This window comes from Lissotriton helveticus, chromosome 1_1, assembly GCF_964261635.1.
Source record: "Lissotriton helveticus chromosome 1_1, aLisHel1.1, whole genome shotgun sequence".
NCBI classification, from domain to species: domain Eukaryota; kingdom Metazoa; phylum Chordata; class Amphibia; order Caudata; family Salamandridae; genus Lissotriton; species Lissotriton helveticus.
Window position 1 is genome coordinate 1,906,562,682 of NC_136057.1, and position 25,748 is coordinate 1,906,588,429.

Below are 25,748 nucleotides of genomic sequence, written 5' to 3' on the forward strand. Positions count from 1 at the left end.
CTTGGAGTGTGAAGTCCGGGAAGAATCGGACTGTAGCCCCTTCATATTTCAGGTCTCCATGTTGTCTAGCTACCTGGAGGATTGCATCGCGATCCCTATAATTTAGCACTTTCACAATAATTGTTCTCGGTGGGGCCCCTGGTTTGGGTTTAGGGATCGGGCGCGGTGAGCCCGTTCGATGGTGAAGATCTTCGATAGTCTCTTAGGCTTTAGATGACGTAGGATCAGGTCTTCCAGAAATAGCTCCATACTATCCCCTTCAATTCCTTCCGGTACACCGTCCACGCGGATGTTGCTCCTTCGGGCCCTCCCTTCCTGGTCCTCGAGCCTCAAGGCCGTCTGTCGGTGTTGGTGAACGAGCTCGTTCACCCTGCCCTCCAGCAGTTTTTCCGAGGCCTGTAGCGCCTTGATGTCTGCTTCATTGGTTTTGGATCTCTCTGTGGTTTTGCCCAGGTCGGCGCGTAGCAAATTTACCTCTATAGAGATCTTGTCTATTTTTGTCTCGAGGTTGGTGCCAAGGGTCTGGATTGCGGTCATTATTGAGGTCAGGGAGGGCTCTGCCTGGTCCTTGCCGTCCTTCGCCGCCCCACCGGATTGCGGCTGCGTTATTGGCACTGCGTACTGGTCTAGCTTGTAGGTTTGGGTCACTGTTCCCCCCTTGGGCAGCATGGCGGAGCAGGGCGTTCTTAAGTCAGGTGCTCGTGCCTCCCGCCCGGGGCAGTAGCAGTCCAGGGGCTTACGCCGACGCAAGTTCAAAGTAGAGCCAAAGGGTGGCCAGCAGCTGCCGTCGCCACGTGTCTCTCACAGGGTATCACCCCGGGCCGCAGCCTGCCCACGGACATCCCGCTGTGCCCTGGTTTGTGTCCCCCGCAGTAGAGCCGCCTAACGATGCAAGAGGCCCGAGCCCTTAATGCCCATTCGGGCCAACTAGCGTTATGGGCCCTCAACCTCCACTGGTAATGGCCGCTTCCGCCCTATGCCACCAACGGACCCTCAGGGATCTTATATGCCGCTATCACAGGATGCCAGGTGCCCCGCCAGGTGCCTCACCCCTCAATACCAAGGCTTATATTGACCAGCCCCACCCTTGGAGCACAATATTGTATAGCCAGTCTTCACCTTATGTTGGTGTGTTGCCCGCTTGGGATGGCAGAAATTCAAGTGGCTCACCACGCAGAGACAGCACCGGACCGCGGCCCTCCGCTCGGATCACCAGGCTCTCCCACAGCTGTACGTGCCCGTACCCAGCACGTCGCCGACTCCAGCAAGGGCCGCACTCCCAGCACGGCACGTCCGATGCGGCCACGCCCTCCGCTGACGCCGCGTCACCAGTTCTTTCTTGCGAAGTAGGCAGCAGTCCTGGGCCTCGATTTGTGCAACTACCGGCGCTCGGGCTCCGGACCTCCACCCCAGGCCGGCCGCCGAGGTTCCGGTCGCGGCGCTTCGCTCCTGGTGGGGCCCGGGGCTCTGTTCTAAGCGCGACGATGTAGCACCTCGCCTGAGGGAGCTGGGGCGCCGATGGCAGTGTGCTCCAGCAAGGATAAAGGGTCGGATTTGAGGGGGACAGCAACGGTCCTGACGGAGCTCAGACTTTAGGCGGCCATTTTTGGCGGCACCTGGCCACGCCCCCCTCGCTCCATTGTTAATCATCTTGCCAGTCAGGTCAGTTGTGCCACAATATAACACATTTCTAAATTGGGTGCTCCCATTCCCCCCTCTGTCCAATGGTCTTGTAGCCCTCTCTGGAGAAAGACACCTCCTATGATTGCCCCATTATAAGCCTGACAGTATGATATGTAACTCTTGAATAAAGGATCTCTTGAGAATTGGAGGCAGAGTGATAAGAAAATAAAGTAGCCATGGCAGTATGTGCTATGGCCACCCTTCCCTGGTCCAGAATGAAATACCTGCCTAATGTTTTGTTTAGCCTTCTTCAGGTTACCTCCCCAAATCCCTTGTCTGTATGATACATCTGAACTCCAAGCTATTTAAAAGTGTAGGGTTCCTATCTCAGAGTCTCCCAATGACTGATATCCATAGCCTTTGGTCTAATAGTCGAAGGGGGAACAGACAAGTGTTGTCCTATCTGATCTTCGGACCTGACCTCCTGCCAAAGTCCGTTATCAGGGTCAGACTGTTTTCTGGAATCCGGTTATACAAATAGGCATCCTATGCTCACCTTAGGTGTCCTTTTATGTATGTCGACACCCCAGTCTAGAACTCAAAACAAATATAGCAATGGATCCATGCCTAAGTCAAATAAAATGGGTGAGAATAAGCGTTAAGGAAAGATGCCTCTTCAATGTCCTCACACACGCATACAAAGCCCTCCACAATACAAGACCCACCTATATACACAACCAGGTCAGGCTTCCATCAACCGACCAGAGAGCTCCCCTCCTCCACCCTCGCCTTAGCCCACGTTCCATGCATCCATCGTAGCTGATGCAGGGGCGGCTCCTTCTCCTACCTCACAGCCAAGTCCTGGAACAACCCTCCCTCTTCCTGCACACCTCCCCCTCTCTGAAGGAATTTAGGAAGCGGCTGAAGACCTGGCTCTTCAATCTCCATCTCTCTCCAATTGAGGATCGCTCACACCTCAGAGTGCCTGAAGATCCCCCAGGGCGATAAGCTGCGATATACAAGCCCTGAAGATTGATTGATTGATTGAACCTGTCATATTTGCCACTTATGGTTCCCAATGCACACAATGCATGACATAACTTGTGCCACACACCATGTTGATACCCTTTTCTTTGTTTCTGTTCCGTTGGGAAACTGGGGTCTTTTATGAGAAATGAAGCAGTGCGCGTGAAAGCAGCGATGCGTCACTTCTCAGTGCGCACTCCTTGCGGCATGATTGATGCGTCATATTTATGATATGACGCATCATGTCGCAAGGAGTTACAGATACATCAGTATTTCTGGCGTATCTGTAAGTGCAAAAGTGACGCATTGTTGGAGTGTGTCACAAAAGTGACACAACTCCAGCAATGTGTCCTTTCACTTGGGGCAGCCCCTTGTCAAAGGGCCTGCGACAGTCTCACGCCTGCTGTGAGGCAGGCGTAAGAAATTGATGCATTTGTGTCCTAGAAGTGGCGCAGTGAAATCTTATGGATTTCACTGCGTCACTTCTATGACTCTTTCTTGCGTCAGAACGCCCCCCCGCATACATTATACCTGGCGAAGGTATAATGTAGCGCAGGAGTTTACAAAGTGACGCATCTACCTAGATGCGTCAGTTTGTAAATATGGTGCAACAAGGCACATTTTTTACGTGCTGGTGCGTCACAAAAAGTGATGCACCGGCGGCGTAAAAGTGACGCACTGCCTCATAAATGAGGCCCCTAGTGTTTTGAGTATGAGAGGCAGCATGAGTTATGGCAAGAGTTGTGTGTGTTGGTTACCAAAACTGATGAGAGTCAGTGGTTTTTCCCTTTTTGTCAGAACCATAAATCAGTTTTTAAGTGTGGTTTTTAGTAAATATGTGCGTTGAAAGGGTGGCTAAATAATGGTTAAGTCTACATTATGGTAGTATGTAGGAGTGTGAAGTAATTACAGGGTTTTACTGTGCCACATTTTTAAGCTTGATTGATTTGCAAAGCTGCCACATTTTTTCTTTAAAACATCAAAAGCTGTAAATTAACGTGTGGCAGCAGGAACATTTAGGCTGCTGCACATGATTAGGAGCATGCTGTAGTCCATCTGCATTCAGCATCCCTCCCCTTCCATTAAACCAAAAGCTTAGCAGGGAAAACAAAACATGTACTCGTTGGCTGGTGGTTATGGAGTAAAAATGTCAAAATTCGACAGGTGTCAGTACCTAAAATATCAGATCTCTGCAATCATTTGTAGTTTTTTAGCCACGAACCATCCATGGCCGTGGGCCACCCATCCTTGTCCATGGCCCTCCCAGCCCAAATATTCTAGAGACGGGCATGATTACCCATTTCAGTAAACATATTAACCCCATCTCTTTTACTAACCATCATATTAACTTGTCTCATTTAAAACTTTATACCAAATTTGAATGTAAATCACAATGACATAAAACAAGGGTTTAAGTGAAGTTTTATTGTATGTTTTATTGAGACTTTTTGATTGCGCTGTACTGGGCCAGGGTGGGACAATAGAAAGAGTACCCAAATGTAGATGCTGTTTGGCTGCTTTGTTTTTCAGGTGTTACTGAGCAGCAGGAGAGGAGCCTGGATTATGAGTCGTACCGGTGAAGGTGGCTACCCTTACGGCTTGTTGTTCTTGACCCGCTTTAAGACATGGCTCCGGTTGTCTTTGCCTAATCCAGTGGTGTTTTGGCTGGTAGAGAGGCATCTGAATCATCGTTTTGATCAGTCAAATTATGGGCTTCAGCGGGACAGGTGTGTTTTTCTTTTTTAAAAAGCTTTTATTGGTTTTCTTTATAACAAAAGCAGCTCCTGCATGACTACCTAAGTATTGCGCAGCATGTGAACAAATATTGTTTGCTAATGTTTTGCAAATGGAATTGTATTTTGTGAACTGCCCTATGTACTAATAGGTCGGTTAACAAGATTACCATTCACTGTGAATTGTGATCCAAACTACTTCAATACTGTTCATGTAGTAGGTCACAAATTCCAACACACTCCAGTTGGCTACCATCACTGGAATGGTGACTTGTTGGAGTCAGTTGACCATCATGTCTGTGTTCGTTTTTTATATATTTTATTCACACCCAGCACATGTTTTTTGACGCTTGGATTCCTTCCCCCTTCCAAACTAACATTTTGTTAGCATGGACAAAGCATGAAGGGTCCACTGGATGCTGCTTCCTCTTTGTGTATTGATTACCACCTGCTGTGAGGTGTCAGAAACTTACTAATGGGTTATTCCTGAAATTTCGATTGCAAACCATTGCTACACAGCATTCCGAATTGTAATTTGGGAGGACACCCAAACTGTGATTCAGTATGCATTTCTAAACCTATTTTGGGATTGACATTGAATCACAAAATGTGCTTAGTACACATTAAAACAACATTTAGACATTACAATCCCTCTGAGTTTGCAGAGTTTATGGCCCTAAATGACTTTGTTTATAAGACTTATGATTCTTTCCATCATACCATTTAAGGCGGGCATGCCCAACATCCGCCTCAAAGGGCAGGATCTCTAATATATTTTTGGGATACCCATTTACTGACTTCACATACAAATACGTCCTAATTTAAAGAGTTGCATCAAATCATTATTACCAAGATTCATCAAAATCTGTCAATCCACATGACTGCAATCTCTAAAGCTTCAAAGCACATTCATATACACCATCTGCTTGGCATGCTAGGTAGTCAAGTTCAACATAAAGTAATTTAATACCAAGATAGGTACAAACTCATTGGCAACTGGGGTAGATGAGAACACCGGTTTCTGCTAGAGAAATTATTCCAATAGTATGTCTTGAACTCCAATTATTCTCTCCGAGTCATATATGTGAGTGTGCATCTTAGAAAGAAATATAAGCAATTGGGAAGAAATTTGTCAAGAATAAAAGATCCAAATGGAAAAATGTTCAATGTGGAGAGCACAATTACATGCAAGACAACACATGTAGTATATCTATTGCAATGTTTTTGTGGCATGAGATATATTGGAAGCACGATTTGCCCATTGAACAAAAGAATATTGGAACACATCCGAGCAATAGAAAATTGTGATCACAAGTATGCAATGGCCAAACACATGCTGACCCATGACAAGAAGACATGGAAAAATATAACGTACAGCGGGCTGGCAACAGTTCCCTTAAAAGAAAGAGGGGGAAATAGACTAATGACAATACGACGTCTAGAATCTAGACTAACCATCCGATTCAAAACAAAGGTTCCTTATGGATTGAACGGGGATGAAGAACTTTATGTGCACCTTTGATTTGAACTATCCTCGTAACAACTGGCTAAAATACCATTGAATTTATTGGAAAACGTATATCTGTGATGAACAGAAGGCACTAAGTCCTAAAAATACTATTATGTTTATGCGCAATAATGAAGAGCATAATTGAAGCAGGCGAAAGGGATATGGAATGGTTGTATGCAATGATATAACGGATGTTAGATAGCATACTAAACTTTGATTATAAGCCAAATGCATATATTATATTAGGGCACTGAGTCCCGTAAAAAACCTGCGAGCATAACGAATATTTTGCCCAAGGGGTAAAGATTAATTGAAACGCAAGGTTCCAAAAGATGCAAATGTGCATATAACAATTAGAAAATTGTTGAGAAATTCCTGCTTTATGCAATGAAAGCGCTGTAGTTCTAAAGATTTTGGTTCTAAATAATTGTGACCAATATACGTTTAAACATATTGGCAGGTATAAGAAAATGTAATTAAGCACGACATTATGCCATGTGAATAGTAAGAAAATAATTGAAAAAAAGAAAATGTTTTATAAAAGTTACTACCATAACCATGATGCATCATAATAATGCAGACATGATGAACTGGTATTTAAGTCTGAAAGAGAAGTAGGACTAATGTTTGTAACCGTGACCAAGATCTAGTGATCGAAACGCGTAGGTTGTTATGCTGTGTGCTGTGATGGCACAATGATAAAATAAAACCTGCCAATGTACATTCCTGCACGAGTGCGAGTATAATTGTTTGGAGTTGAATATATATATATATATATGATTTATAAATGTACATTATATATATATATACATATGTGTGTATATATATGTGTGTGTATATATATATATGTGTGTGTGTATATATATATATATATATATATATATATATATATATATATATATATATATATATATATATATATATATATATATATATATATATATATATATATATATATATATATTACCTACTGGCGGTCGCCAGTAGGTATATATAGTTAGGATTTTTTCTCTATGGGATTTTTGAAAATTCTATGTCTAATAACTTTGGCGTTTGTGGACGGAATTGGCTGAAATTTTCAGGAAAATGGCACATTTTGTTTCTGAGCAGCCCTTGAAAATTTGGGGGGGGGTTTGTCAAGGGGGGGCCGAGAAAAAAGGGGGGTCCCAAAACGTGATTTTAACATTGAGTTTTCCATAGGGCGGTTGGCCTCACTTTTAGCCCGAACGGCTGAATGGATTTGCACGAAACTTGGCAAAATTGTAGGGACTGGTAACCCGATGTGCCTTTTGTAGGTCTCAATATATGTGCTACAGTGGATTTTGAGAAATTAACGTTTAAAAAAAGATATATATCTGTAACAGCGGACCGGGCAGCGCTCCAGTACGCGTACTTTTCGCGCAACGGAGCTTTGTGAAGCGAAGCTGATTGGTTCTCCGGCGTCTGTAAACATTCCAAACAGTCCGTAGCGGCCGCCATCTTGTCTCTCGGTAGGATCGAGAGACAAGAGGAGGCCAAAGCGAAGGGGCAAATGACCATAAGGGGGCATAGTAGATCCTCGCTGACCCCCTAGGTTTGATGTGGAGGTTTTAAAAGGGCCCCGCGGGGCAAAAAAAAAAAATAATAATAATAATCGAACGGCTGAATGGATTTGCACGAAACTTGGTAAAATATTAGGGACTGGTAGCCCGATGTGCCTTTGCTAGGTCTCAATATATGTGCTCCAGTGGATTTTGAGAAATTAACGTTCAAAAAAAGATATATATCTGTAACAGCGCTCCGCTTCGCGTAACGGAGGTTTGCGAAGCTGATTGGTCATTCTGTCACTGGGCTATAGTTGGGCTACATCTGGCTGATATTTGGGCTACATTTGTTTTTTTTGTCTCTGGCGGCCATCTTTGGGCTACATTGGGCTACATTGGGCTTCATTGGGCTTCATTGGGCTACATTGGGCTACATTTGGGCTCCAACATATATATAGGCCAATGTAGCCCAATATATATTTTTCAAAGTTAATTTTCGTAAAAACCACTGGAGCATATATCTTGAGACATAGCAAAGGCACATCGGGCTACCAGTCCCTACAATTTTGCCAAGTTTCGTGGAAATCCATTCAGCCGTTCGAGCTAAAAGTGAGTCCAACCGCCCTATGGAAATGAAGGAAATGAATGGGTAATTTGTAATTAGCAAATAGCTCATCGCAAACTAGGAATGGTAAAGAATCGCTATTTATTCCTTAAAGTTCGCTATTTAGGAAATGCAAAAAACTTTGATGATACATATGGCGGTTCATCTCTAACAAGATAAGAAGCATAGGGATAGATTTATGATGACTGGCGCATCACCAGGGATGTGTTAGTCATTCTGTGCCGCTGTTCCGTCACCTATGGTGTGCTGCATTTACAATGCGGCGCATCATGGGGCAAAAACAGCACAGATGCGTGATGTATCTGTGCCGTAAAGGTGGCGCATTGCTGGAGTTGTATCGCAAGTGTGATGAAGCTCCAGCAAGGGTCGGGGGTGCCCCTGTCGCAGGGTTTCTGTTCTCACACAGAACTGTGGACAGAGGATTGGAACCTCGGCGAATTAGGGTGTCCCAAAACTCACCTTAGTAATCAAAAACCCCTTAGCAAGCTAGGTACAGTGTCATATTGGATATAACAAACTCTCAATGTTTAGACAATCCAGAATATGAACTTATAGTACCTCAGGATACGTGGAACTCATGAACAGTCGGTCGTTATATATTTTTTAGAAACCAGAACATGGAGTTAAGAAGAACACATGTGTATTTGAAATGTTTATTTACTAATGCCGTCTTCTCAGGCGTAGTATCTTAGATAATACAAGTACACATATTATCAGTAGCAAAATTACCAGCATAGTTACTAGTACATAAAAAGCGAATGGTGACAGTATGTTAACATGCTGTAAATGAATAAGAGTTAGCAACACTTATAAGCAGCCACGGGCCGTGGAGGGAGTTACGGTGGGGCAGGGAGGCGGGGAGGGGGAGGGGCAGGGTGGAGAGGGCTCCACCCTGCCCCTCCCCCTCCCCGCCTCCCTGCCCCACCGTAACTCCCTCCACGGCCCGCGGCTGCTTATATCTCACCCTCCCTAATACACATATTATATTATTTGCTAAGAAGGTCTGTTTGTGTTGGTTTAGGGCGTGCCCATACTTTAGTGCCTTAGATTTGAAGGAATCACATCAGCATACACCAGCTCTCTCTTCATGTGAACCGCATCAACTGTTGTGTATGTGTGTTCGGCAAAGCAATATAAAACCCGCCTCATGCCCAGAATTGGCAGAAGCTGCACTTATGTTATGAGTATGAAGTCGTGGAGATCAGACCTCATAACAATTCTGTATCGTGTTGTTCTTGAAACTTCAGCACTCGCTGTACAGATATAGTTTAACAAGCAAAGCAGATAGTAGAGCAATAACATATTATTCTCATGTAAACCACGATGAACTACTAGGTTGAAAGCTAAAGCAACAACTAAGTGTCGTGTGCAGAAGTTGCAAAAAAGGAAAAATAGCGTTTAAACCGGTAATGAGCCCATGCTAACTTAACACGGTGTAAAGATATCCAGGACCTAGATGACACCTCCCCATGATCCGGAAACGAACTGAATAAGATAATAGAAGTGCCATCTCATGAGAGCAGATTGCAACTTTATATGTGGACGGTCCGCAAGGTAAAACATTAAAAACTAGGAAAATTTAATGCTAAAGAAAAATAAAACAGCCAAGTACTTTATCGAGTGTTAAGCCAATAGGCAAGCTAAATAATAAAAACTTGACAAATAAGTCAATGAATTGTCAATGAAATGCTAGTACTCAGCATATCAAACATGAAAAAGGTCTATGACATAACTGTGTATGCAAAATAAGCTGCAACAGCCTCCAATAGGAAGTCACTGTCTTCATCCGAAAAGAGTTCAGCCATCCAATTTAAAAGCGGAAAAGAACATACGTGCTCTCCCAGCACCGGATCCTCTATCACCATCAGAGGACAGCTCGGTGGGTTTTCAAGAAAGCTCTGTTCCAAGAAAGACTGTGTTGCCGCCAGTAAATTCCAGGGACCAATTAGTCCATGCATCAATGCCACAGCCATAATCCTTTCGCCAGGACAAACCAACTCGTGAGTAATGATAGGAGTCATCAGCTGATTAAAGTCGACGTCAGGAGAAACCGGTCCGCAGAGACACAAATCAATGGCCCAATCGAAATCACAGGTCAGGCAGTGAAATACAGGCTGGACACAGGTGAAGTAGGAGAATCGAAAAGATAATCCATATGCCGTGCTTAATATCGCCAACGGCATTGTGCCATAATATTCTAGCATGCGATTGCGGAACAGTGTCAGCAGCTGCAGGGCGGGAGCTTGCACAGGAGGGACATCCATATTTAAAAATGTAAAAAAGCACAAGAGCGTCCGCTGGTAATGCAAGTAAAAATGGGAATCCACGAAGCAGAGTGGAAAAAATAGAATGAAAGAAAGCAGGGATGACTCCAAAGATTTTCTCAAATGAAGTCACGAGACCACTGGTAACAACTTTAAAAAAGTGCGCCAGGGCCTTTGTGGAGGACGCGTTAAAGATAGTCCGAACCATCTTGCTGAAATGGAAAGGCAAATCTGTATTGAAAAGGGTCTGCACCTCTGTACGGGTGTTCGCTATGTGAAGCACGAAAGTTTCACGGGCCGAACTCAAGGCCACCTCTCTCTGAGACGAAAGAGCTCTTATTCTTGCCATGCCGTTGAAATGTGCTCCCAAGGTTGGTATTTGTGGCGAGATTGAAAACTCCCTATGTTCATGTGTGGGAGGAAATAGAACATTTCTGCAGCAAATAACCCGTTCACTTACTGTTACGATAAAAGGAATACTTTTAATTAACCCAGAACAATCTTCATTATTGAGCATCAAATAACTACCATTTTCCAACAACTTGAACGTGGGGATGATAGCAGGAACTGGCGTGCCTTGCAACACGCAAGCCATATTTGGTCGGTGTTTGTTGCATGAACCGTGTAACTGTATGTGCCTACACATTAGTGAATGATCTGGCGTCCCAGTGCATTCCTCTCCATTCAGATAAACTTCTTGATCATCTTTGAAACATCTGTATGTGTATGGAAGCGACCAGACCTCATGAAGAAAAGCACTACCTAAAGGTTCATAACAACCTATTGGTATATATTTCATACAATTTGAAAACTTATATAAAGCAAAAGGCAGCGTTATTAAACCGTGGATAAGGCACGTTGCCAAAAAACCCGCAATCCTCTGCTGATTATGTCACTGAGCATGTCATGAATGATGTAATATGTGACATCATCAGCAGTGGATTACGGGTAATAGTATCTCTAGTTTACTCCCCTATAGCTGTCTTTCTTTTAACATAAGTGTCTGGTTCCTTCCCTTATACTTACTGTTCTTTTTTTTAAAAAAAATTTTTGGTTCACTTCCGGTTCGCGTACCGGCGAGCGAACTGGGAAGCGAACTACGAGAAATAGAGGTTGGCACAGTTCCAAATATTGTACCAAATTTTTTAATAACGGGGAGGTAGTTCTGAAAAGAACTTTTTTTTTATTGTTTTTGTTGTTTTATATATTTTTTTTATTTTTCTGAACATTTTTTTACTTTTTTTGAATTTTTCTGAACAGTTTTATATTTTTTGGGGTTTTTCTTGGAGGGGGCAATGAAAACGATTCATTGTAAAGGGCTCAACCGGAGCAACAAAATAAAAAAAAAGTATTTATTATTTGGGGCGTTTCGTACAAACTTGCATATGATTGTCAATAGCTCTGTTGATCAGAGTGATGCTACTTTCTCTGTAGCAAATGAATCCATTGCAATGTACGCAGACTTGTTTTACTTCACCAAATCTCATTTGTATATTTGGCACCATCTCCCTGCCCTCTGGTCCCGTTACTTCCGGTATAACAGATCTTCTGGCCATAATAGGGAGATTATCTAGGTCGTTCCGAAACTGTGCAGCACTGTAGTTGTTAGGATGCCACCTAGTCATATGGCGATGCATTGTGTAGTTTCCGAAACTGTATTTTTTCTCGGTCCCTCTGGACAGTCTATCTTGACATATAAGGCAAGTTACGTATCTTGCATTTACTTTTTTCTGACCTTTGGGAATTTTAAAAAATTGCCAAATGAAGTTTTCTTTCCGGTGAGACGTCCTGGGCTCCTCAGGCAAAAACTGCCTCTCTTCGTGCTCGTCGTCCTGTTCCTCTTCTTCCTCTTCTTGTTGAATTATAACTTGAGCAGGTGGTCCACTCTTCCTTGGATGTGGTGGAGGTGGTGGGGAAGCACCAGCTGAAGCTACTAAAGAAGCCATTGCTCACTGGTAACAAAGGGTCTTTCTCTCACAATGATGAAAGTCAGAGTGAGGAAAGAAGGAGGGATTTTCATCATTTGGGAAAAACAAGAGTTCTCAACCAATGAAAAGTGTTCATTTTAGATGATATGACCTAGTCTTACATCATTAGGAAACCAAAAGTGAAATGAACCAATGAAAAGTGTTATTACCAAGTCACATGACCTGCTGTGTTTACGTTAAGCGCTTTGCAGGGCCTCCCGGTTTGCTTCCAGAAACCTGCGCTTTGCGACTCGCTTCGCGTACCAGTTCGCTAACGTAGCACGTCATATGACGTATCACGCGACAACGTGAAACGTCATGCGGACGGGAGGCGTCACGATGTTGTTTTCTAACGCGGCAGTTGCGGTAAAGAAACGTTTACCGGCTCGCGGTCTATTTCGCGGCATCAAGGTCAGCTAACGGGAAGCTTCCCGATTCGCGAAGCGGGAACGAAGAAAAAAAAATATTTTAAAAAAAAATTATTCATAAACATATAAAATATATTTTTGGATTTAAAGAAGAATACATTTTACAGCTACAGATATTAGCTGTTAAAAAACCAATGAAATTCACTGAAAAAACCATAGGTTATAGACCATATATAGTTAGGAATTAGCATTTACAAAACCTTGAAAATTCACTGAAAAAACCATAGGTTATAGACCATATATAGTTAGGAATTAGCATTTAAAAAACCTTATTTTACTCACACAAAACCATTGAAATTCCATATATAGTTAGTTGCACTAACTATATATCGCGCACCCGCAATCCACTGCTGATGATGTCACATATTACATCATTCATGACATGGTCAGTGACATCACTGATGACATCACTGATGACATCTCAAATGACATCACTGATGACATCACTGATGACATCACTGATGACAACATCCAGTGACTGTATGTTTCTGTAAAGTTAAAATGTGTCTTACATATTGAAGAATGAGTGGAAGTATAAGTGTCTGGACAAAGGATTTAGTAGGTGCATGACTGAATGTATGAGTGAGTGATTAAATGTGTCTCACTGAGTGCATGGGTTAGTGACTAAACTGTCTTAATTTGTGCATCATTATGTCTGTTGTTCTGTAAACTGCTGCATGTGTTGATCAGTAGCTATATGATTAACTATATGGGTTACTGATTGATTGTCCAAGTATTTGTATGGGAGACTGAGTGTGTGTGTGGCTGGCTGGGAGGTGTGTGACTCTGTGCAGATCAATGTGTACTTGTATCAATGATTGTATAAGAAGGTAAGTATGTGTTAGTATATGTTTGAAAATGTAAGGTGCTCTATGTTTAACTGTATAGACAAGAAAATGGAAGTGTCATTGATTCTTTACAGGACTGACTAGGTGTGTGAGTAACTCCATGGATGAGTGGCAGACTGTGAGTGTCTGTATAGGTGTATGAGTGCATATGATAGTGTTGTAAAGATGAGTGATTGTATGTATGAATGATTGTATGGGTGAATGAGTGAATGTGTGTGTAGACATAGGAATCAGTGAGTGCGTATGTAGTAACTAGTATTGGTGTGTCAATGGTTTAAAAAATTATACTCTGTATTTAACACTGGGTGAAACAGAGGTTATATTAAAATGTGAGGAGATGCATTGTATTGTCACATGAATGATATCATCAGTGATGTGGTCATTGATGTCAAATGAGATGTCATCAGTGATGTCATCAGTGATGTCATTTGAGATGTCATCAGTGATGTCATCAGTGATGTCACTGACCATGTCATGAATGATGTAATATGTGACATCATCAGCAGTGGATTGCGGGTGCGCGATATATAGTTAGTGCAACTAACTATATATGGAATTTCAATGGTTTTGTGTGAGTAAAATAAGGTTTTTTAAATGCTAATTCCTAACTATATATGGTCTATAACCTATGGTTTTTTCAGTGAATATATATATATATATATATATATATATATATATGCTGCAAGGCTCGTCCTGCTTCACAAACTTGAAAAGACGAGGAAGAACCAGGTTCAGTGCAATTTTAAATATTTATTCTTGTGCTTGCCATATCGTCACGACGCGTTTCGGCAGATCCCTGCCTTGATCACATGACAACAGTGTCGTGAGATACACCGCATTTTAAAGTGCCAGTGCTGTAATAGGCATAAAGAAAATACTTTGAATATTTCTTCACTAAACATTATTGTAAAATACATAATCCAAGTTTTTGTTCAACAATGATTAAAAAAAGAACATACGTGCTTAAATGCATTGGCCCAAGGCTCATAAATATTATTTGACATTTGTTGTATTATTAATGTCATATTTCAGAGTTTCTTTGTTTCCTGGGTTAAATCCAACTTTGACACCTACCCTCTTTCGGTGTCAATCAATCGACCTTATCTTGCATCAAATGTTTCATCTATCATTGTATGTATTTAATCTAATGCCTATAAAATCATATACAGTGTATCGCTAGAACCCACCCCATAAAAAAAAAAATTTAAAAAAAATGTTTTTGTATTCTTTGTTAAACAGACAATCAAACAGTGCTCCCTAACCGTGTTAAATTAAATTGAAATCATTTCTAACCAATTACATGAAAGTCATCAAGGCACTAATGCACAGCCATTGGCTCCAGAGACCACCATAGCTTATGCTAACTTATGTCCTATGGAAACAGGTTTTCCTCGTTCAAATGTTCAAATTCCATATGTATAATGATGAATGATTCCCACAATTAATCTTATACACCTTCAGGTTATCCATTAATTCATTCATAAATAATTAAGAAATCCTAAAATCCAAATACAATAATGTTCCATAGTACAAAAATATATATCTCTATTTGCAAAAAAAGCATTCATAAAAATTCCTATTATTTCATTTTTTCTACTCACACTTTAACAGTAATATTGCAGAACCTGATAGCATGATCGTCAATATGGTGATAGGATTAGAACATCAACGGTCACAATACATAATCTAATCTCATTGCACTTCCTATAGGTATTCTTACATGTATTTAATCCAAATATGTATGCAGATCTTCACCCATATTCAAACCATTCGGTTGCATGGTGTCTAATAAAAGAATATAGTGAGTCTCCAACCTGCGCAACATCCCCTCTCTGTCCCCTCCTCTTCTCTGCATCGGGACAGTGACTAACAGGAAATATCTGAGATCTTTGGGTCTACCACCGTGCATGTCATGGAAATGTCTGGCCACAGGGTAACTTGGGTCATTGTTGTTGATTGCCCTTATATGTTGTAATATCCGTCTGTGGCCTGGCAACTTAGAACTCCCTACATATTTCAAGTTGCAACGGCATTCCAAGACATAAACCACATATTCACTCTTACAGGTAAGGTGATGCTTAATCATTTGTGGTTTCGCACTGAAGGCCGTGATATAAGAGGTCCTATTTACTCCATATGTACACGCCTTACAGTGAGGGCATTTATAAAATCCCTTTCGTGCCAGTGATAAACCTGTAGAGTCCTTATACTCAGGGCTGCTCTTTACCAATGAATCGATTCAGAAAAGGGGGTGGTGATGAACAGAGTGTCTGAATTAAGCAGACTACTCTTACCCAGTCCAAAGATCAGGGCTTGATCCATCACCGTTATTTAGCTCACTGCCCCATCCCAGCTCAGAACCTGGCTATATGCAAATTAGTCTGTCCCTGGCCCAGTGCATCATGGGAACAGGGCAGACCAAACTACCAAGCCAATTCTTCACCAGAAAGGAGACAAGCTTCCGGGGACCGGTTTCTGCCATTTCAGGCGTCGTCGGCCCGGCTTGCTTGAATCCTGATGGAGCAGTGAGCAAGGGACTCATGTCTGAGTATACCCTGCCACACCTATAGTGGCCAAAAACGATTCAGAAAAGGGGGTGGTGATGAACAGAGTGTCTGAATTAAGCAGACCACTCTTACCCAGTCCAAAGATCAGGGCTTGATCCATCACCGTTATTTAGCTCACTGCCCCATCCCAGATCAGAACCTGGCTATATGCAAATTAGTCTGTCCCTGGCCCAGTACATCATGGGAACAGGGCAGACCAAACTACCAAGCCAATTCTTCACCAGAAAGGAGACAAGCTTCCGGGGACCGGTTTCTGCCATTTCAGGCGTCGTCGGCCCGGCTTGCTTGAATCCTGATGGAGCAGTGAGCAAGGGACTCATGTCTGAGTATACCCTGCCACACCTATAGTGGCCAAAAACGATTCAGAAAAGGGGGTGGTGATGAACAGAGTGTCTGAATTAAGCAGACCACTTTTACCCAGTCCAAAGATCAGGGCTTGATCCATCACCGTTATTTAGCTCACTGCCTCATCCCAGCTCAGAACCTGGCTATATGCAAATTAGTCTGTCCCTGGCCCAGTGCATCATGGGAACAGGGCAGACCAAACTACCAAGCCAATTCTTCACCAGAAAGGAGACAAGCTTCCGGGGACCGGTTTCTGCCATTTCAGGCGTCGTCGGCCCGGCTTTACCAATGAATCAGCCATGGAGGTGGCTTTCCTATATGTTATTGCAGGAAACTCAGGAAGAAGGCTACCTATTACAGGGTCATCCTTTACCACATGCCAATTGCGCTGTATGATTTTGCGCAAATCCTTGTGCTGTCTATTGTAAGTCCAGATCAACCTAGGGGAGTCCTGTGTTACTTGGGCATTTTCAATCTCTAGCTGTTTACGATTGTCTGTACCTCCTATAAGATCCTCCCTCATTTTCACATTGGATTTGGCAATTGCAGCATCAATCACTTTTGCACCATAGCCCCGTTCTAAGAACCTAGCCTTGCTTTCCTGCTGATGCTTTTTAAGTTCATCTTCCTGGCTACATATTCTCCGCAGCCTTAGCATTTCCCCGTACGGGATGCTGTGTATAAGGTGTCTGGGGTGTGCGCTTGTTGCATGTAACAACGTATTCCCTGCTGTTTCCTTTCTGAATAACGTTGTACATATCTTACTGTCTACTATATTTACTGATACATCCAAGAAAGATACATGACAATTACTTATGTTATGCGTAAACTCTAAATTGATATCATTCACATTGATCTCTCCAATGAAATCTATGGCTTCTTCCCAGGAACCTTTCCACACAATTATCAGGTCATCAATGTATCTCAGCCAAGAAACAATCTTGTCTATGTATATGTTGGTATATTGCCTCCTGAGGACCAGCTCTTCCCACCAGCCCATAAAGAGGCAGGCGTTGCCGGGGGAAAAGCTGGCCCCCATGGCTACCCCTTGTACTTGGCGATACATTTGTTTGTTGAACTAAAAGTAATTGTGTTCTAAACAAAAAGTCAATAGGTCCATGAGCATTCTATTGTGTTCCGCAAACTCCATGTTTCTTTTGCCTAGGAAATGTTTCACTGCTCTTAATCCATCTTGGTTTCTAATGCAAGTGTACAGGGATGAAACATCAAGGGTGATTAGGTAGTATCCATCTTGCCACTTAATCTTATTGATCTATGATAGGAAGTCTCCTGTATCCTTTATAAAAGATTCCAGCTCCACCACATGCTCCTGTAAAAAAAAGTCAATATATTTAGAAAGATTTTCTAGTGGGCCATCACATGCTGCAATAATAGGACGGCCAGGAAGTCTCACCCGGTCCTTATGTATCTTCGGTATAAAATATATTACCGGTGTTTTGGGGAATTCTTTTTTTAGAAACCTAAACTCGTTTAATAACCCCAAGCTTTTCCATGCCAGTAATTTGGTACATAGGTCATCCTGCATGCGCTTATAATTGAGTGGTGTGCTGTTGACATAACATTGAGTATCCCCTAGATGTTTGTTTGCTTCAATAAGATATTCAGAGAGGGGCCACAACACAATGTTCCCTCCTTTATCCGAATTCCTTATTACGACCTTATTCTCTTTTTTCAATTTGTCAACCAATAGACCATACTTGATTTCTTCATTTGAACGATGTCTTTTTGTTGCTTGGATTCTCCTGTTCAGTTTTTTCACTTGTGCCACTACAATTTCATTGAAAACATCTATCGAGTCCTTTATCATGATTGGCACAAACTTAGATTTGATCTTAAAGGGGGTTTCCGGTTTGGTATTGCCCAGGCTTCTTACCTCCTGTGTGGTCAATACTGGGAACGGTGTTAAGGAAATCTCACTATCCTGAGATGCGGTGTTGTTGGGTACCATGTTAGATGTATTAATAATGCTTTGAGCCACAGCCAGGGTTTCAAAGTCACTTGACAAAAGATTGGTATTCTTATTTCCTGTACCCACGTTGGTTTTATTTTTCAATTTGCCCCTCGATTGCAACTTGTGAAATTTCTGGAGCTTTAATTTACGGATAAAAAGAAAGATGTCGGCTCTGGTTCTTGTATATTGGAAGTTAGATTCCGGGCAGAAAGACAAACCCAGTGACAATAGTTGCTTCTCCGCCTCTGTGAGGGCTATTTCAGACAAATTTATGATGGTGTTTGAGTTTGTTCTGACATCCGCCATATTGTCTCCTCCTCCCCTCATTGACTCTGATTTTTGTTTTTCTTTTTCCACGAACCCCGGTTCCAACCTCCTCGTACTGTCACGTTTCCTCTGGGCGGCCCTCCCCTCCCTCCTGCTCCTCGTGCGCCATTTTTTGCCGGTTGCACTATTGTTGCTGAGCGTAGGGTCTCCCGCCTGCTTTGCTGTATATATTCCAGCTCTTCCCCCATCGTTGGTTTTATGGCGGTGCTACTTTCCTTGCCATCCTCTGAACCACTTTCCGTGTACACACTCGACCCTGAGACTGAAGGGGTCTCGGGTGCAGAGCTCGCCGACTGTTGTGCTGCCACAGTGGGTTGATTGAACACCTTTCCTGCATTCTTCCTCACCACATCATATTTCCTTGAGAAGGTAAAAATCCTTCCGTTCTCATAATCCTCTTTGTCTCGTCTAAATTTGTACGTTTTTCGCACTTTGATTTTGTTTTCCTCTTTTTGCAAGCGTTGTTCCATTTTCTCTACATACTTATCTTTGACTCCTTGTGGGTCACTTAGCGCCTCTATCTCTCTGCACAGCACATCAATGTTGGGCAAAATTTCTTCGCGGTCACTCTCCGCATGCTTCATTAAAATCTCCACCAACCTCCTGGAGGAGTCTAGATTGCATTCTGCCCATTCGGCCATTAGGCGGGGATTGGGTGTGTCGTAATTGGGGGCTATCATTATCCTAAGCCCCCGAGGTATGCGGTTAACATCCAGATAACCACGTAATGATTTGGCCTCCCACCATTTAGCAGTTTCCATGCGCATTAGTTTTTCAAGCGCCTTATATTTCTTTTTTATTCCTGTTCCTCCGGCGGTGGTATCTATGCCGGTAACTGTGTCTTTCGCTCTTGGCTGTACTGCCTCGTCAGAGAACATTCCTGCCGCTGCATGTTCGCGGTTCTTAACTACTGCCGCCGACATGGTAATATTGCACAGATTATTGTTTTGCCGCTTTTCGCCACTGCTTTACTTTGCACTCAGATATCGGACTCTTCTTCGTCCGTAGCTACTTCGGCGCACACCTCCTCACCTGCTGGTTGTCTCGGGCTGCCTCGCTACAGGTTCCGTTGCCGCTTGCTCCAGCTTCCAAGCTCCCGCTCCTCTGAGCTTCACCTGGCTGCCGAAAAATGGGCGACTCCTTCTTCCTGGTCTCGGCAGAGCTTCCACCGCAGCTGGGGGCTCTGAAGGTTTCCGTTTTCCGGCGCGTTTACATATTGGGCATATTGGGCATTCCTGCATATTTTACTTTTATAACGTCACTTTAACCTTTGTTTTTTCAATTCATTTCTGTTTTTTAACATAATGTCACATTAACTTGACATTTGCTTTTTACCCAAAATATATATATATATATATATATATATATATATATATATATATATATATATGATTTATAAATGTACATTATATATATATACATATGTGTGTATATATATATATGTGTGTGTGTGTGTGTGTGTGTGTGTGTGTGTGTGTGTGTATATATATATATATATATATATATCACAAAAACAGTCCCTCCACTCAAGAAGAACTCAGAGGCCAAAGGGGATCTCTGGAAAGACAGCTCGCTTTATTTTCTCAGGTACAGTGGCGGCGAATGTATTTCGGCACTACAGCCTTCTTCCGCACCCTTCACTGAAGAAAATCCTTCACCCTTATGACTCCCACCTGTGTAAAATACTGTCCAGCACTCAATACTCCTCCCCCTGATGATGTCGTCACACCCATAGCAGTTCAGTGTCCATGGATAAACTGCAATTCCCAGAAGGCACTGTGTCGGCCGGTCCGAGAGGGTGGTGTGGAGGAGTGAGGCAAAATGGTTAATTCGTGCTGGTGCAGGTTGGTTTGTGAGGCACTCAGTCTGGAGGCGATGCTACGGCCATCTTCCTTTGTCCCCTCGTGCCGCAACGGCCAGCATTGCAGAACAACAGACAGGGCAGGGGCAGTCAATTGCGGACTTTTCGCCCAGTGCAGGTAAAATACCCAAATCTCCCCATAGTGCTCCGTGATTGCTGGCAGTCACCGGAATTGTCGATACCTCGACCTCAAACCGCTGAAGCCATCTCGTTGTCAGTATTTCTTTCCGGCACCAATGGTGTTGCAGGGCCATCTGTTCTGCGTCCCTGGCAGGCGCAGTAAATCTCACAAAAACAGTCCCTCCACTCAAGAAAAACTCAGAGGCCAAAGGGGATTTCTGGAAAGACAGCTCGCTTTATTTTCTCAGGTACAGTGGCGGTGAATGCATTTCGGCACTACAGCCTTCTTCCGCGCCCTTCACTGTAGATATATATATATACCTTTCCACTCCTGCTCCTCTCCGTACGCAGGCACCGACATAGCTGAAGCCACTTCTTATATTCATTTATTCAGCAAGAACTATACGTTTTGGTGGTCACAACCACCTTGCTCACATGCGATATCACCATTTTTATTTCTATTTATACATCTAATGCTATGCGTGTCAGCATTGACATTGAGAAAACACTTCAAGATTATGAAAACATGCTTATTTAATTGTTTCTAAAATGAACTAATCCATTGTTGATACAAATCACAATTAAAAATCATGTTTTCAATCATGCCATGAATTATAATTTAACGTGGGCTCTTTAAAAGTCAGTATGGCTTGCCTGCTTATCTCAAATTGTTGATCTTACTAAAGTTTCTGATTAATTTCAACAAGCTTAGCATTTGATGTGAAATTACCTACTGCAACAAAGTATAACATTTATGGTTAGACATCCATAATATAATCACCAAAGCAGTCCCATATAGGTTTAAAGCGATCACTTTTGAGTTTTTTTGTTATAAAGATCTTAGCTAAAATGAACTACCCAGCCAATACACAGCCCATACAGAGGCTATAGGTTCCATCAAACCCAAAGTGGGTACTACTTATAGAATGTTTTCCTCTTTGTATGATTTCTTGACATTTCTTTATCAGATCTTCCCAGATTTCTCAACTTATTGATTGTTCTTCAGCACCCTTCCTCTTTACCAAAAAGTGCACAAAGTGTAAAATAACTTACAATTATTATACTCCTTATTCAACAAACAACATTAGACTTGTGGTTATTTAGAGTAACACAGTGGCCAGCCTCTAATGATTTTACAGGTTTATATACATCTCTTCATCCCAATTTAAGCCATATAGAAGCTTACTGTTCAACATAATTATATAGCAAGACTTCAGTCTTCTGCATCCTTGTTCCCTGTTTCTGCCTCTTATATTCTTAGGATTCATAAAGGGGGTGGTGATGGACAGAGTATCTGAATTAATCAGAACACTCCTACCCAGTCAACAGATCAGGGCTTGATCCATCACCGTTTTTTAGCTCACTGCACCATCCCAGTTCAGAACCTGGCTATATGCAAATTAGTCTGTCCCTGGCCCAGTGCATCATGGGAACAGGGCAGACCAAACTACCAAGCCAATTCTTCACTGGAAAGGAAACAAGCTTCCGGGGACCGGTTTCTGGCATTACAGCCGTCTTCGGCCCGGCTTGCTTGAATCCTGATGGTGCAGTGAGCAAGGGACTCACATCTGAGCATACCCTTCCACGCTTATGGTGGCCAAAATGATTCATAAAGGGGGTGGTGATGGACAGAGTATCTGAATTAATCAGAACACTCCTACCCAGTCAACAGATCAGGGCTTGATCCATCACCGTTTTTTAGCTCACTGCACCATCCCAGTTCAGAACCTGGCTATATGCAAATTAGTCTGTCCCTGGCCCAGTGCATCATGGGAACAGGGCAGACCAAACTACCAAGCCAATTCTTCACTGGAAAGGAAACAAGCTTCCGGGGACCGGTTTCTGGCATTACAGCCGTCTTCGGCCCGGCTTGCTTGAATCCTGATGGTGCAGTGAGCAAGGGACTCACATCTGAGCATACCCTTCCACGCTTATGGTGGCCAAAATGATTCATAAAGGGGGTGGTGATGGACAGAGTATCTGAATTAATCAGAACACTCCTACCCAGTCAACAGATCAGGGCTTGATCCATCACCGTTTTTTAGCTCACTGCACCATCCCAGTTCAGAACCTGGCTATATGCAAATTAGTCTGTCCCTGGCCCAGTGCATCATGGGAACAGGGCAGACCAAACTACCAAGCCAATTCTTCACTGGAAAGGAAACAAGCTTCCGGGGACCGGTTTCTGGCATTACAGCCGTCTTCGGCCCGGCTTGCTTGAATCCTGATGGTGCAGTGAGCAAGGGACTCACATCTGAGCATACCCTTCCACGCTTATGGTGGCCAAAATGATTCATAAAGGGGGTGGTGATGGACAGAGTATCTGAATTAATCAGAACACTCCTACCCAGTCAACAGATCAGGGCTTGATCCATCACCGTTTTTTAGCTCACTGCACCATCCCAGTTCAGAACCTGGCTATATGCAAATTAGTCTGTCCCTGGCCCAGTGCATCATGGGAACAGGGCAGACCAAACTACCAAGCCAATTCTTCACTGGAAAGGAAACAAGCTTCCGGGGACCGGTTTCTGGCATTACAGCCGTCTTCGGCCCGGCTTGCTTGAATCCTGATGGTGCAGTGAGCAAGGGACTCACATCTGAGCATACCCTTCCACGCTTATGGTGGCCAAAATGATTCATAAAGGGGGTGGTGATGGACAGAGTATCTGAATTAATCAGAACACTCCTACCCAGTCAACAGATCAGGGCTTGATCCATCACCGTTTTTTAGCTCACTGCACCATCCCAGTTCAGAACCTGGCTATATGCAAATTAGTCTGTCCCTGGCCCAGTGCATCATGGGAACAGGGCAGACCAAACTACCAAGCCAATTCTTCACTGGAAAGGAAACAAGCTTCCGGGGACCGGTTTCTGGCATTACAGCCGTCTTCGGCCCGGCTTGCTTGAATCCTGATGGTGCAGTGAGCAAGGGACTCACATCTGAGCATACCCTTCCACGCTTATGGTGGCCAAAATGATTCATAAAGGGGGTGGTGATGGACAGAGTATCTGAATTAATCAGAACACTCCTACCCAGTCAACAGATCAGGGCTTGATCCATCACCGTTTTTTAGCTCACTGCACCATCCCAGTTCAGAACCTGGCTATATGCAAATTAGTCTGTCCCTGGCCCAGTGCATCATGGGAACAGGGCAGACCAAACTACCAAGCCAATTCTTCACTGGAAAGGAAACAAGCTTCCGGGGACCGGTTTCTGGCATTACAGCCGTCTTCGGCCCGGCTTGCTTGAATCCTGATGGTGCAGTGAGCAAGGGACTCACATCTGAGCATACCCTTCCACGCTTATGGTGGCCAAAATGATTCATAAAGGGGGTGGTGATGGACAGAGTATCTGAATTAATCAGAACACTCCTACCCAGTCAACAGATCAGGGCTTGATCCATCACCGTTTTTTAGCTCACTGCACCATCCCAGATCAGAACCTGGCTATATGCAAATTAGTCTGTCCCTGGCCCAGTGCATCATGGGAACAGGGCAGACCAAACTACCAAGCCAATTCTTCACTGGAAAGGAAACAAGCTTCCGGGGACCGGTTTCTGGCATTACAGCCGTCTTCGGCCCGGCTTGCTTGAATCCTGATGGTGCAGTGAGCAAGGGACTCACATCTGAGCATACCCTTCCACGCTTATGGTGGCCAAAATGATTCATAAAGGGGGTGGTGATGGACAGAGTATCTGAATTAATCAGAACACTCCTACCCAGTCAACAGATCAGGGCTTGATCCATCACCGTTTTTTAGCTCACTGCACTATCCCAGTTCAGAACCTGGCTATATGCAAATTAGTCTGTCCCTGGCCCAGTGCATCATGGGAACAGGGCAGACCAAACTACCAAGCCAATTCTTCACTGGAAAGGAAACAAGCTTCCGGGGACCGGTTTCTGGCATTACAGCCGTCTTCGGCCCGGCTTGCTTGAATCCTGATGGTGCAGTGAGCAAGGGACTCACATCTGAGCATACCCTTCCACGCTTATGGTGGCCAAAATGATTCATAAAGGGGGTGGTGATGGACAGAGTATCTGAATTAATCAGAACACTCCTACCCAGTCAACAGATCAGGGCTTGATCCATCACCGTTTTTTAGCTCACTGCACCATCCCAGTTCAGAACCTGGCTATATGCAAATTAGTCTGTCCCTGGCCCAGTGCATCATGGGAACAGGGCAGACCAAACTACCAAGCCAATTCTTCACTGGAAAGGAAACAAGCTTCCGGGGACCGGTTTCTGGCATTACAGCCGTCTTCGGCCCGGCTTGCTTGAATCCTGATGGTGCAGTGAGCAAGGGACTCACATCTGAGCATACCCTTCCACGCTTATGGTGGCCAAAATGATTCATAAAGGGGGTGGTGATGGACAGAGTATCTGAATTAATCAGAACACTCCTACCCAGTCAACAGATCAGGGCTTGATCCATCACCGTTTTTTAGCTCACTGCACCATCCCAGTTCAGAACCTGGCTATATGCAAATTAGTCTGTCCCTGGCCCAGTGCATCATGGGAACAGGGCAGACCAAACTACCAAGCCAATTCTTCACTGGAAAGGAAACAAGCTTCCGGGGACCGGTTTCTGGCATTACAGCCGTCTTCGGCCCGGCTTGCTTGAATCCTGATGGTGCAGTGAGCAAGGGACTCACATCTGAGCATACCCTTCCACGCTTATGGTGGCCAAAATGATTCATAAAGGGGGTGGTGATGGACAGAGTATCTGAATTAATCAGAACACTCCTACCCAGTCAACAGATCAGGGCTTGATCCATCACCGTTTTTTAGCTCACTGCACCATCCCAGTTCAGAACCTGGCTATATGCAAATTAGTCTGTCCCTGGCCCAGTGCATCATGGGAACAGGGCAGACCAAACTACCAAGCCAATTCTTCACTGGAAAGGAAACAAGCTTCCGGGGACCGGTTTCTGGCATTACAGCCGTCTTCGGCCCGGCTTGCTTGAATCCTGATGGTGCAGTGAGCAAGGGACTCACATCTGAGCATACC

The 25,748-nt window shown here is 43.6% G+C and overlaps 1 protein-coding gene across 4 annotated transcripts in view; it reads left to right on the forward strand.

The window, feature by feature from the left end:
• LOC144754735 (flavin-containing monooxygenase 1-like) overlaps positions 1 to 25,748 on the forward strand; it is a 633,385-nt gene that overhangs the window by 470,925 nt on the left and 136,712 nt on the right. For all 4 annotated transcript variants that reach the window (XM_078642912.1, XM_078642930.1, XM_078642937.1 and 1 more), the window contains exon 6: positions 4,180 to 4,376. In XM_078642912.1, coding sequence (XP_078499038.1) covers positions 4,180 to 4,376 — 197 coding nt within the window. The remainder of the gene's footprint in view (positions 1 to 4,179; positions 4,377 to 25,748) is intronic.